Source organism: Gastrolobium bilobum, unplaced genomic scaffold (genome assembly GCF_033153095.1).
Source record: "Gastrolobium bilobum isolate Gb01-03AN ecotype WA unplaced genomic scaffold, APGP_CSIRO_Gbil_v1 utg3440, whole genome shotgun sequence".
NCBI lineage: Eukaryota > Viridiplantae > Streptophyta > Magnoliopsida > Fabales > Fabaceae > Gastrolobium > Gastrolobium bilobum.
The window spans coordinates 116870-131948 of NW_026897292.1; the positions used below are offsets into that span (position 1 = coordinate 116870).

Consider the following 15079-nt stretch of genomic DNA (forward strand, 5'->3'; position numbering starts at 1 on the left):
TAATTTAACAAAAAAAATGAATCTAAACTTATAATATTCATAAATTTTGCAAAGAAACATAAGATATCCCAAATATTTATATTAAACTCAATAAAATGGTAATCGTAATCCAACAAATCTAATAGTTGGAACTAAAAACTCAACGCAACGTAACCTTTGAACCTTTTTTGAATTTCTGTAACGCGTGTTGGAGTGTCGGGGAGTGTCAGGAAGTGTTGGACACGACACATCAGGATTTTTGAAGTGTCGGTGCTTCATAGGTAAGGACTATAAAAATTTTCTTTGGAAAATCAAATTCCCAGGATTTATTTTTGTAAAGAAAAATCCCATTGAAGAATACCATTCATCCGATGGGATTCTTCGATTCCCACCTGATGGGAACATTTCCTAATATTTTTCGGACAATAATACTTTCTCTTTCAAGATCAAGCTCCGTGAAGGAGGTTGCCGGAAGCATACACACTCTGTCGGAGATCCTTACGTATAAATGCGTACCGGTGAAGTATTCCGAAAAATTATAATAAAAATACAGATATTCCTAGAAAAATATCTAGGTCAAGGATATCAAGTTTGGAGTAAGAATAATGAGCGTTGATGTCAGACTAATACCAGTACGTATAAAACGTCTACCGGCAAAGTGCTGCAAAAAATATAAGAAAAATATGATAATTCCTAGAAAAATGGCTAGGTCCAGAATATGAAGTTTGAGATTAAAATAATTAGCGGAGCTATTAGAACTAATACCGGTGGATTAATTAAGTGGACCTATAAATAGCCTTTGCACATGAACCTAGGTCAATTTTTCTCATCTTCTACGTAGAGTTTTCATGTGTTTCTTGGCTGCCACCTTCCTCCCTTCTTGAAATCTTGAGCCTTTTGCTTGTAAAACACCCAAGGCACCATTTTTCTCTTCATTTCACCTCTTCCATCTTGTAAACACTTGAGAGAAAGCTTTGTGAGGGAGAAAGAAACCTTCTTTATGAGTTGTAGCCACTGTTTTGTGAGGTTGAGTTGCTGACTTTTTGGTTGAGAGTGTGAAGGCCATTTTCACTCACTTTGGTGCTTCAAGAGGCCATTTTGTGGAGGAAAGAACCTCGTTGGTAGACCAAATTTGTGGCCTTGTTGAGTCAGAATTTCAAAACGGGGTTAGTTGGTATTTTCAACCCACTACCAACCCACTCACCAATGGTGGATCAACCCGACTCACCCCGCCCCATTTTTTGCAGGTTGAAGGCGGGTCAGGGCTGGTTGGCCCATTTTGTCAACTCTCATGTTTGGGAATTTTTATTTTTAGTTTCTCTTCTTCTTATAAACAGAAACTTAGTCAAGTATATTTTTAAGCTAAAAGTTTATACAACTTTTTTTTTGGCACCTTTTTTTTTAAGTTAAAAGCTACTTTTAAGTTAAAGCTAAAAAAAGCTTTAAAAGTAAAGTTAAAAGTTGTTTGATGATTATATAAATTTTTTAGCTAAAAAGTTGTACATTTCAACAAACAAAAATTGATACAACTTAAAAAAAGCTCATTCCAGGAGCTTTTGGCTTTGCCTTTTGTAAAGAACTAATTCAACCCAAAAACTTAAACTGTTAGGTGATGATACGTTAATGATTTTTATAATTCTCTATCACGCTCTCTCCCTAGAGAGCTCATTAAGCTTGAAGGGTGAACAATGCACAGGCCCACCTATGCTAAGAAACTTCACAATACTTTATTATTTATTAATTAAATAGGGGTGCTAAGGATAAAAAATGTGACGCCAAGGCTCTGTACCATGTAAAGAACTAATAGTTTTATACTTCTCTAACATCTTTTTTCTTCATTATAAATAAAAGTTCTTTTTATATGGGTTTTATTAATCTCATGTTAAAGGAGATAGTTATCTCATGTCATAAAGATAAATTTGTGGGCTCCACCACCTGAAAAAATAAAAGAAAAGAAAAGTAAAAAGTGGCACAGTTATCGAAGGGTGTGTAGGAGAGAAAATGTATCTTATGTAACATAAGAAAAGTTTTTCCCTTTTTATATAAGAGCTTTTGTAAAAATATATTTGGCTTAACTTCTACTTATAAAGAGAAGAGAAACTAAAATAAAAGACCTCTCAAATAGACATTTACAAAAGCTCTTCTTATTAAAAGAGTTTTTTGTTATAAAAGAAAAAAGAGCTAAAAGCTGCCAAAGAGGAGTTTTTCTTAAGATATATATTTACTTTGTAGAGTTCTCATCTATTTTTTTCCAGTTTCACCTTTATTCTAAATTTGTATTTAGCAATTTTATTATTTACTCTAAAATTCATTCTAATAATAAATTATTTTATCTTCCCTCATTCAAAACCCTCAAAATTGTTTATATAATCATCAAACAGATTTTAAATTTATTTTTTAAACTCTTTTTTCTTAACTTCAATTTAAAAGTAACTTTTAACTTAAAAAACTATATCAAACAGACTCTAAATAGTTAATCAATAATAAAAGCACTGTCATTTTAAAAGAAGAGAAATACATAAAATATAGTTAGAACCGACTCTTTTTTGCAAAAACAGAATACAAAGGAAGGTATTGAGTTTGGGCAGGATATACTTACACTACAAAAGTTTATCATCCTTACAACCAATCTAACTACCGTTGATTTTCGTCAATCTAACGGTTATAATTTATTGAAAATTATTGAATCACTCTTATTAATTAATTATTAATTCTCAATAAATTAATCACCGTTATAATTATTAAAAGTGATCCAATAATTTTCAAAAAATTATAACCGTTAAATTGATAGAGAATTCAATGGTGATTAAATTGGTTGTAAGGGTGATAAATTTTTGTGGTGATAAATATTCTTCCCCGTTAAGTTTATGTTATTGCACACAACACGAACTTGAATTTAGGAGATTGATTGAAATCAGCTAACCAATAGTTTTTGTAAGATTGTCTCTCCACAACTATACGAATGATAAGCAATTTTGGGTGAAGCGGGTAGATACATACTAAAAACTTTGGAAGAAGAAGCATTTCAACAAATCAGTAGATGATATTAGCAAAACTTTATATTTTTATAATAAATCTAGCTTGGGAATGTACCCTTCGCTATTCACCCCGGTTGCAACCACTAGATAGTGTGCAATGTAAATCTCATCAACATTTGATGATGTGTCCTTAACAATGAGCCTCCATTTCCCAATGTTGTGATCGAGAGAGGAAGACTAAACGTAACGGTTATAGCGGATGCAAATCTTAAAATGGGACACGCGATCATCTAAGTAACCTAAGAACTCAATCCTGGGGATAAAGGTGGGTAAATCAGAAGAGAAAGACATACGAGGAAGGTTACAAAATTCTTTTTCCAAGAAAAGTTTCAAGCGATCCTATGTTCTTAGGAAGAGATGATTGTCATGCATCTCTTTGGAGGAAAAGAACCTATGATCTTAGAAAGAGATGATTGTCATGCATCTCGTTGGAGGAAAAGAATCTATGATTGCTTGAAACTTCACTTGGGAAAAGAATTTTGTAACCTTCCTCATGTCTCTCTTCTGATTTACCCACCTTTGTCCCTAGGATTGAGTTCTTACATTACTTAGATGATTGCGTGTCCCATTTTAAGATTTGCATCCGCTATAACCGTCATGTTTAGTCTGCCTCTCTGGATCACAACATTGGGAAATGGAGGCTCATTGTTAAGGACACATCATCAAATGTTGATGAGATTTACATTGCACACTATCTAGTGGTTGCAACCGGGGTGAATAGCGAAGGGTACATTCCCAAGCTAGATGGTCTCGAAACATTTGAAGGAAAATAAACTAGTATTCTCCTCCTACCACCTCCTGCTTACCTTTACACCTATTCAACATCATATATATATATTTTTATAATAAATCTAGCAGCATGCCTTATTCCCACAAGTTACAAAGAATGTTACAAGCATAACTTTTCTTTGCTGACCAAATATCTAAGCTATCTTGGATATCCATTGGCAAGAACTGGTACTCTTACCTTGTGCCCTCTGCTTCCTTTCATTAAAACCTCTCCAAAACTATAAATTCCTGTCACTGAGCGAACAGTAAGTGTCACAGTAAACTTACGTGATGCACCTGCTTTGAGGGTCATTGCTGGAGGGTTGACTTCAATGGCAATTGCTGGTTGCATTCTGGCTGTGATCACGTAGGTTTCTTCCTCAGCAACATTTGTGACAGTGCGGGTGACAACTTGAGTTCCTACCAAATGGGAAATTGTAATAGATGGAGTGTTTAAATTTGATGGGTGGACCATGGTATTGTTACATGGCAAGTTTGTGTAGTTCTTTATCTCACGAACATCAATGCCAGGTGTTGTGCACAAGAACCCTAGGTAATCCTCGTATCCTGCAAAATGATTAGCAAAACTAATTAAGAAGTTTTTTTTTTTTTTTGGGATTTTTCTTCCTGTATTAATGATAATTTATTTCAGGAACACTTTGTTTTAGTAAATTAAAAATAAATGCAGAAAATAGGAAAGAGAACCCCCACACCTCCAGAAAGATATATTTAAAAACTAATTTTATTAAGGGATAATTCCAAAAGCAGAACTCTCGATACAAATGTTTACCTTAAAGGAATAACAATCACTTAAAGTTTCTATTTTAATCAATTTAACTCTACATTATATAAAATAACCACTTTTAAGTTAATTTTGTTTTATGGTACCTTTTAATGACGGCTAAAGCACCATTTTAGAACTTTTGAACAAAAGAATTATTTCGTTAAAGTTGATTGGATAAGTTTTTCCAAACTAATGCAGTCAAAATATTGACGGGACTAGTCCCGTCAATGATACTGATGAGACTCATGCCATTTCAGCGGCACGTAGAGACTCGTGCCATGTCAGAGCCTTGTAGGTAGTCTCGTTACCACAAAACTTCGAAAGACCATAACTTTTGACTCGGGTATCTAAATCAGATGATTTTTTTTTATTTCACATAACTTTTCGAGATCTACACAATTACACCTCATTTGACATATTTTATCTTCTACAAATATAATTTGAATTTGCAATAATAGTTCCACAATTACAAGATCATTTAAATCCAGAAGATCCTGCCTTCTTTCCAAACCAACACCATGAGCTGTCGCACGTGCCATCTTCTGTTACAAATTCGAATTATGTTTGTGGGTGATAAAATATGTCAAATAAGGTGTCATTGCGTAGATTTCGAAAAATTATGTGAAATCAAAAAAAAAATCATCTGATTTGGATACCCGAGTCAAAAGTTATAGCCTTATGAAATTTTACGGTAACGGGACTGCCAACGTGGCGCTGACATCCCACTATATTGACGGGACTAGTCCCGTCAGTATCAGTGACGTGTTTGACTGCATTAGTTTGAAAAAACTTATTTAATCAGCTTTAATTGGACAATTCGTTTGCCCAAAAATCCTAAAATAGTGCTTTTCCCTTTTAATGACATATACTATCTGTTATTTTATTACTTTGATGAATTGATCATGAATTTTTCGGCTACATTTTCATTTTCTATTTTGTTTAATTTATCTTTTTCTTTTTTTTCTGTTACAAGTGAATCCATGTATTGTAGTTGACTTGGAATGCAAACTAGCTAAGACAAACAAAATAGTTACATTAGAGGGAGGAAGTAAATTAACCTGCATCAAAGATGAGCCCAGGGTCCAAGGCAGCTCTTGGATTAACGTGTCCACTCCCATAATCAAAAGGAGTGGCTCTGACCAGCTTCATTGCTTCTGTTTCTGAGTATTGCTGTGCTAGAATGGGACTGCCTGCTCTGTCTAGAGTTGTTGCTGTTGTCATCAAGGCTGACTTAATGGCAGCAGGGCTCCAATGTGGATGTTGCTGCTTTATAAGAGCAGCAATTCCAGCTATATGTGGTGCAGCCATGCTAGTTCCAGATATCATGGCAAATTCCTCCCCTGCTCAAGCCAAAAATTGCTTAAGTAAATCCAATTCTATAATAATTTATATCTTCTCTCTTTACTGTTATTGATGAATTTCTTGTATTATTAACATATTCAATAGAAAAGAAATCCTGTTTAAAGAAGTATAATGGATTTGAATCCTCTCCTTTTCCTTAAGAACTTGATAGTGTCAAGTTATGAGAGAAAAAACACAAATGTTCTTGTGCAATGACCCACCAGTACCTTTGGAGTCCAACAGTCCTTCAAAGTAGTAGTTTCTTTCTAACATGACTCTAATGTTTTATATGGAAAGCACTTCTTCCTGTTTTGAGGGTTCATTTTTTTCTTCTTTGTATATGGCAAACTGAACCTAACACCTTTATGCTACCTAAAAAACCTGTTTCCCTAACTCACCTAAGCTAAGCCAAGTGGTGAAATTCAAATGTTTAGTTGGAGGCATAAATTTTCAAACATCAACAATTAAAAAGAGACAACTTCGTAAAACCGTTACTTACCAACATAATTTGGTTCATCAGTTCCATTTAGAGACCAAGCAGCCCAAATCAATGAACCCGGAGCTAATATATCTGGTTTGAGAAGATCTGCCTCTTGGAAGCTAAAGTCCTTTATATTTGGCCCTCTAGCAGAGAATAATGCCACCTGTGGTGCAGATTTATGGAGAATAGGCATCAAACCGTCCCCAATTTTACCTGTACCTTTGAAGCTCTTCACCCTTCCAGTCCAGTCTCTAGGTGTGGAGATATTATAATAATCTATCAGTTCCTGAAAAATAAGGATTTGCAAGATCCAAATGACATTATAAATAGCACATACTTTGTGATCAGAAAAAAGCATTAATGACCGGGCAAGCCACTAGGGTTAGCCTAATCACGAGGGGCGTAGGTAGTTGTATTAGGTGGTGTGTGTTCTAGTCCTTCCTCATGTATCCAAAAAAAAAGAAAAAGAAAAAACCATTAATGAAAACATAGAAAAAAGGAGATCAAAAGAGTGGCCGAGATGAGTGGCTGATGTGGAGTAAGTTAAGGGCTATAAGCAAACAGATGGAAACAGTTAGCAGTTATCATATTCTATCCATCTCTACCTACTTATACCAGTAAAGATGAGTCAAGTACCTTTGACTTGCTGACATCTGTGATAAGAATCCCAGGAAGGCTAACAGGGACTGGATCAAATTTCATTCCAGGAGAAACATTTTCCACACAAAGAACAAATCCAACTGCTCCAAGGGTGTTTGCTGTTTCTGAGACTTTCTTTATTGATGAAGTACCAACAACAAAGTTGTAAGAATAGCCACATAGAAGAATATTCCCCTCTATCAATTTCTTGTTTAAAACTTCTGGTCTCTGGCAATCCGTGGGGATGTACTTCATAACTGAAGAATCTAGCAGCACATCATTTGCAGCAACCAATTTGTATGTTTGGTTTAAATGTGTAGAAGCTGCACAAATCCATTAGCAACAGACTGAGTACATAAGGGATCCAGCAGACATAAATGAATTGTGGACAACAATAAATATGCTTTGGCACATAAGAATGAAATTTATACAGAACATTGAGGTGACAATAATTCTCTAGAAAGAACTCATGATTTTGCTTCGTCACCAGCATAGCATTCATAGCTGAACCCCAATTTAACAAAACGAACCTAATTGGTAAAGGTCAACAGGAGTGGCTTTGCTCTGATGACTATATTAGTTATATATTTTCAATATTATTGATTTTCAAATCTTTCTACTATTCTTTATTTGAACAAAAAGGAAATTAAAAAGTTTAAGAGAATGATCTTGGGCGTTTTCTGCTGGCTGCAGGCACCACCAGCACCCATTCTTAGTTGCTTTTAAAGACAATAAACCACAAGGAATAAAAAACAAAAGCCTTTATATCATGTAATGCACTCATGGCCCGCCAACATTTTACAGAACTTTGTACACAATCCAGTGCATAATATTGTTGGACAATCAATGATTTGAGCAAAGAATGAACGGTATATTTCTGTTTCCTCAAGAAGCATTGTCATCCATGTACAGAAAACCAACATCAGAGTACATGTTGATCTTCAGCCACAAAAAGGTACATTGTGAAACAAAGTCTGATATTAGTTTCGCCAATACAATCTATCTTTGTCTCTCACAATGTACAAATTTATCTTCAGCTTAAAAAAAAATATTTTCCAAACCATGCAACGGAACTGCACACAACTATACAGATGTAACGATACTTATTTCACTAAAATACTTTAGACCACCAAAGGTGAATATAATTCAACAATACTGATCTCTGTTTAATAAACCAAACTTCAATGAGGAAATGATACGATTAAAAGCAAGTAATGCTTTTTGCCATTTATTGTAAAGAAAAGAACAGAAGATTATGCCAGGGCTTAGTCCCAAGGTCATGCTTATGAAAGTTTTCTCTTTCGGTTTCTTATTTTCTTCTTGTGGCACACAAGAGAAAATTGTTGAAATAATCAATTAAGTAAAGCAGTAAAATGAAAAGAGACTTTTCTTCCAGAACAACGTGTTTTTATACTTTTCTTTCTTGTGTTTTTGTACTTTTCTTTCTTTACCTTTTACGTGGACAGCTTTTTGTTTTTTTTTTTCAGATTTTTACCAACTATCATTAAAGTTTCCACCAAAATCATCAGCATTGTATTTCCTAGTATCATTCCATTATTAAGAAAAATACATCCTAAGAAACATAGTAGGAAGTTGGAAAACTCACGTGACAATCCAACTCCAGCTAAGATTCTTCCATTTCCAAGGATCAGATGGTTTTTATATGTACGATCATCAATTGCAGCTGCTACAGATGTTATCCACGGACTATACGAAACTAATGTTTTAGGAAAAGGACCAGCATTTCCAGCAGCCTGTGCAACAAACACACCAGCTTTCACAGCTCCAAGAAGTGTAGCATCAAAAGGGTTCAAATACGTGGTTTTGGTGGTTGCTTGAGGACTGTTTGGTCCGACTGAAAGGCTGAGTATATCCACCCCATCATGTACAGCCTGTTGAGTCTCAAATTTGAATAATTAGACATCTTGAGATAAAACACTAACTGTTAAAAAAATTATAAGGCCGTGAAACTGATGGTTCAATTTTATGTTGAACGTGAATGTTGAGTTAGAGCTTCTTTTTTTCTCCTTTGAAGATAAAAATAACATAAAACAAAAAAGAAAAATGCTGGGTAAGAAACTTTTCATAAGCAATGCAGTGAACTGTCTAGAGATCAGTGGAGGAGGAAGTAAAAAATTTGAGTTTTTCATCCAGAGTTAATGAACCAACAAAAAATCTTTAACATAAATATGCTGTTGGACAATACAACATTTTGAGTAAAAACACCATCATAAACATATAGTATACTTGTATACCTGATCAAGTGCAGCAACTACGTCTGCAACAAATCCTCCAAACAGTCTATAAAGTGCTTTGTACACAGCAATCCTGAAGATAAATACATCAAGTGTTTAACGCAACAGAAAGAAGTGTAAACACAGTTCCCACTTCCCAGTTTTAATCAAACAATGTTCCTCACCTTGCACGGGGAGCCATACCACTTGCTTTCCCAAATTCATGTCCATACATCTTCACAGGAATACCATTTCTTCCAGCTGCAATAGAGGCTGTATGACTGCCAGATGATAAGGCAAGAAGAACGAGGGTATTGTTAAAAGAACAACTGTTATCAAATTAGAATATATGGCTTCAACCACGACTACTGATACTATCCATCTCAGATGTTTATAAGACATAGTATGAAGAACCGGAATTGGAAAGTTTTTGACATAGTAGTCAATAGCGGCGCTATTGTGCCGCAAGCCACGCCAGTTGCGCTTTGAGGAGCTTCGCAGCAACCATCCTCGCAGCGCCGCACCAGATCGCAATAGCGGTTGTTGCGGCCGCATTTGCGGCCAAATCTCGCTTGAACAATGTCCTTTTATGGTTTTAACCCTAATTCATTCTCTCTTTCTGCCTTTCTGTTGTGCGTCTCTCTTCTGCCTCTCTTGCTTTCTTTATCGAGCTCGTTTCTTCCCTTCTCTATTTCTCTCTTATAGTATTGAGGTTCAATGTGGAAGCCATGAACGAAGAAGCAAAGCTTTGAGTGAGAGAAAGAGTGAGAGAGAGAGAGCATATGACGGAGAAAAAGTGAGAGAAATAGTAAGAGCGAGAAAAAGAGAGACTCTTGGAGAGAGAACGGATGAAAGAGAAAGAGAGAGAGAGAGAAAGAGATTCTGATCTATCTTTATTCAAAAAAAGAGAAAAATATATTTGTCAGAAAAGTGAATTCACAAGTCACTGTAACCAAGTAACCTGGTTATAGTAAAAGTGGGTAAAACTATTTTTATATCCCACAAAAAAAAAAAAGAATGCATCATTAAAAGGTAACTAAAGTAAAACACTAAAGTAACTAAGATAAATATGATAAATCAGTAAAGTATAGTTACAACTAAAGTAGTACAACTATAGCTAAAGTTTGTACACTTATTACTAAGAGATGACATGTCAACTCTGCCTTTATTTTTAAATTTTTTTTACTATTTATCTTTATATTTTTTTTATTATTTGTATTTTTTTAGGTGTTATTATTTTTTTAATAATTTATTATGTTACACACAGATATATATACATATAATTTGATTTTTTAATAAATATATTTTTTTCGCTATTTTTTCAACCGCAACCCGCAATAACGACATAACGGTTTTGAGGGTTGGCCGCATCAGGCCGCAATCCGCATTTGATAAGTATGGTTTTTGCTAACAGGCTAAGTGAAGGATCGTGTACATTTCAAATTTTCAACGTTTAGCTCCTTATCATCAATCATGAATCATGAGGATACATCTCACTTTTTAGCCTCTAAGTGTCAATGCTTCAGAAATCTCACTATAATTTGTGACGGGATATCCATTACTGGCGACACTTATCAATAAACCGTGTTGACTACCAGTTATTACTTTAAGTACAACGAAAAATAGATAGATAAATATAGACAGAGTTTTCTGTAATGTCAAGCACATGAACCATTATAAAGAGAACATCTGAAGGCTTTAAAGTGAAATGTTAAAGAAGGAAAAAGGGCCTAACCTTCCATGACCATCGCCATCTAGAGGAGAGGCAAAATCAATTGAAGGGTTAAATGCCCCAGCAGCTGTTGCAGCTTGAGCAAAATGTTGTGCTCCAATAATCTTCCCATTACAGAAACTTCTTTTAGTGTCTGGATCAACTTCACATTTTCCTCTATATTTTGGAACTGGCCCATATGGTTCAGTATTATGAGTTCCAAAGCTTGGATGGTGAGGGTAAATCCCAGAGTCCACAAATCCAATGACAATGTCCTCTCCAGCATGATCATAACCACCTCCTGTTGGCCACACTCCATTTGGAAGCCCCAAAAATTCTGGGGTATGAGTTGTAAGTCTCCTCACTTTCCAATCCCTCTCAACAGATTTCACACCAGGACCATGTCTAAGAATTTCTGCCTACTAATATAAGATGATAGCATAAGGAAATTAGAAATGGATTTTTTGTAATTGTTAACCACATAACACTAAAAAGACAACACAAGACGTCACCTGTTCTGGAGAAAGATGAACAGCAAACCCATTTATAAGATGTCTATAGCTATAGAGTTTCTTGTATGTCCCAGGGTCAAACAGCATCCCCAGAAGCATATCATGTCTTTTTTCAAGGTGGCGAGCATAAGAAGTGACCAATTCACTGGAACAAATTTAACATAGTATGAAAATTGAGCAACCCCACAAATCAATATCCAGCTCTTAGTTCAACACCCACTTAGCATTAATTTATGTCAACAAATCGCTTTTTTACTCAACAGATTGAGGCGGTGATCATAGCATTCTGTTCCTTAAAAAACCAAGAGATAACAAATAGCACTAGCCGTATTCAGAAGTTACCCTATAGGAATATCTCCACTTTTTCAAAATCTGTAACTCACTATAGACAAAGAAACAAAGAGAAGGTGTACACACAAACAAGATATCCAGAAACAACAAGAAGAAAATTAATTAAATAGAGAAACTTCTGAATATTTAGTGATCTCAAGTGTGTATCCATACATATAATATCATGAAAAATGGATACAAACTTTTGACTACTACTAGGTTTCTCAATAATTCCGCAAAAATAAAATCGAAAAATATGAAATTTAGATAAAGTAAGGAAGTAAGTGTTGGAAAATTCGTTCCCTCAAACTCCAATGTCAAGCGGGTCCAGGGAAAGCCCGTGGCGGGGGGGCCACCACCAATGAGCTAAGGCTACACCAACCGTAGCAAGTGGATCCGACACCATGTCTCAACCCAAAACCTTAAGGCATTGGGTTCATGGGTCCTTTCACTTGTATACTCTTCACTTAGCTCATTACCAACCAATGTGGGACTCATCACACTTGAATATCTCAACAGTAAGGAACCATTTCATATTTGTTGACAAATTCAACCGTAGCACATGAATGATAAAACTCTTCCTATCAAGTTTTAACACAGCTGAGTTGCAAGGGACTCAAACTCGAGATCACTGATTAAACTGAAACGTAAACCTCTTAGGAGTTGATTTCAACTCTACTATTCTTATGCTTGTTAAGAGGTATTAAATAATTAAAAATTTAATACGAAAATAGCATAATATACCTTGTGGTATCAATCTTTTCACCAGATTCCACTGCAGTGGCTTCAAACCCATCGATGCCGCCAGTGTAACTTATGATAGGGTCACCTTCAACGGTTGCTATGTAAATCTCAGCCTTTCCATATAACACAATTTCAAATAGGATTATAAATACACACCCAAACTCCAACAACCTCATTTCTCACACAATGGAGTGCCACCTAGTCACACAATTTGGTACTTCAATTCCAACATAATTAAAATAAAAAAGCCAAATAATAATAATAATGATGGTTGTTGGTTTGTTAATTCTTATTTTGGAAAAAACTGAGGTGAAGCAATAAAAGTTAGTTACGATACCAGAGTGAGTGACTCGGATCAGAGTCGCGCGTAGTCCAGAGAAGCGCGTGGAGGTGAAGCTGAAAAATAAGCTCAACTCAAACACTCATTGCAAGCTTAAGAAGAAGAAGAAGAAGAAGAAGAGTAAAGGAGATAAGTAGAGTAGTGAAAGCAAAGAATCGTCGGCTACAAGAAAAAGAGAAGATTGTATTGTATCAAAGGTAATGCTATGATCACCCAGGTTGATTCACAAACACGCCATTGAGCTCATCGGAGATCTAACGGTCATCGTTGATTTTCGTAGTGAGTGAGTGAGTGAGAGTGAAGCCAGTGATGCGCAGCACCAGGGACTCATACTATAAATGGAAAGGGATTTCATGATATATAATAACGGAAATCATTCTTTTATGCTAAAAAAAAATATATATATATCTTTCCTCAAATATTATTGACTGATGTAGTGGAAAGAAAAAAAAATTATAATTAATTATAATTTTATATTACTCATAATACATAATTATTATTATTTTTACAAGAAATAATTCTATCATACAATATGAAAAAAATAAAACCGTCAAATATATCTTTAAAAAGAGGCAAAAGGAAAACTGATTTTTCTCAAAGAAATAATTAAGATCGGTATACTAAAAAAAAATTAACAGCTCAAAAAATATATATATATATATTTAGTGAAAAAAACAAAGGAGAGAAAATAAAATAAAATAACTATTATATTTGTGACCGTCTATGTTGCACCGACACCGACACGGGACACGGGATATGACACGACACTCCGACACGTTAATTCTGAAAAATATTAAATTTTGACACGTTAGGACACTTTTTGATAGTATATAGTATTTTTAATTTATGTAGTGTATATTATATTTAGTATTTAGTAATTTAATAAAAAAATAAAGTTAAACTTATAATACCTATCAATTTTGCAAAGAAACATAAAATATCTCAAATATTTATATTAAGCTCAATAAAATCATAATTGTAATCTAACGAATCTAATAGTTAGAACTCAAAATGCAATGCAACGTAAACTTTGAACTTTTTTTGAGTCTTTATAATGAGTATTGGAGTGTCGGAAAATGTCGGACACGACACGTCAGAATTTTTGAAGTATTAGTGCTTCATAGGTAACCATTGATTTAAATTTAATTTAACAATAACAAAAAGGTAACAGGGATAAGAAGATTAAATAAGTAGATAATATAATTGTCTCATATTTTATTTTAGTGTTAAATATATGGGTTTTATGTTTCTATTTTTACTGTAGAAATTTTTTTTCTATTACACTAATATAAAAATAAATAGGTCTCATTATAAAGAGAAGATAAGGAAAAGATTCATGAAATTCATTAACTTTTATGTAAGTGTGACAGAATTAAAATTCTGCAAAAAAAAAAAAAAAAAAGAAACATTTTTTTCTAGATAAATATTGTTTAATTTATTTATTTTTCAGTGTGTTAAAAAAATAATATAAAATTATTTATTTATATTTATCTAATAACTCTAAAAAAAAATTGTTAGAATGCTGCCCATTTTAATATTTTTACGGGCTATTGCCTGAAGAGAAAATACAGAGGCATTTTATGCAAACAGATTTTAGCCGAAAGTATGTGATATGTGTTAATTGAATTTGAAGCTTCAATCGGTTTTGGCAATTTAATAAAGTTTTGGGTTTGGGTTTAATTGAGAATTAATATAAAAGTGACAAAAGGGACATTCATGTTATTCGCGCGCAAGATGTCGGACGTTTGAAGCGAAAAGACGACGCTGCCCTTAGAGTTTGGTGGTGTTTACGCGTATCCGTAATCAGAGGAGGCACCCTTTCGGTGTCAACCTTTTATTCTATTTTATTTTCACAATTTTTAATATAATTTGAATAGTTGAATTTTTTTGTTTCTTATTTAGATTTAGATATATGTTATATTTTTATTTTATTTTAATACGTTTAACAATAGCTGCTTTTTTGTTTGGATTGCAACTTGACTTTTTAATATATATTATTACTAATCATTAAGAATTACATAACAAGACAATGATAAGATTATATAGTTTAAAATAAATTAAATTATATCACAGACATTTATAACTGATAATCTGATATTATGACACCTTCATTTATTGCGTAAAAAAAGAATGCTAAATATCGACAATTAACTTGGTGAAATATTTCAGAATAAGGAC

At 34.0% G+C, this 15079-nt stretch overlaps 1 protein-coding gene across 1 annotated transcript; it reads right to left on the minus strand.

Moving 5' to 3' along the window:
- Window positions 1-3817: 3817 nt before the first annotated feature.
- On the minus strand, window positions 3818-13069 carry LOC133305738 (subtilisin-like protease SBT2.6). The gene is made up of 11 exons (XM_061505978.1): window positions 12899-13069; window positions 12562-12759; window positions 11488-11632; window positions 11000-11394; window positions 9450-9545; window positions 9286-9358; window positions 8637-8922; window positions 7028-7353; window positions 6410-6677; window positions 5628-5909; window positions 3818-4352 (listed from the first exon to the last, which is right to left on the minus strand). The coding sequence occupies exons 2-11, from the start codon at window positions 12735-12737 to the stop codon at window positions 3946-3948; spliced, it is 2454 nt and encodes an 817-aa protein (XP_061361962.1). The 5' UTR covers window positions 12738-12759; window positions 12899-13069; the 3' UTR covers window positions 3818-3945.
- Window positions 13070-15079: the final 2010 nt, after the last annotated feature.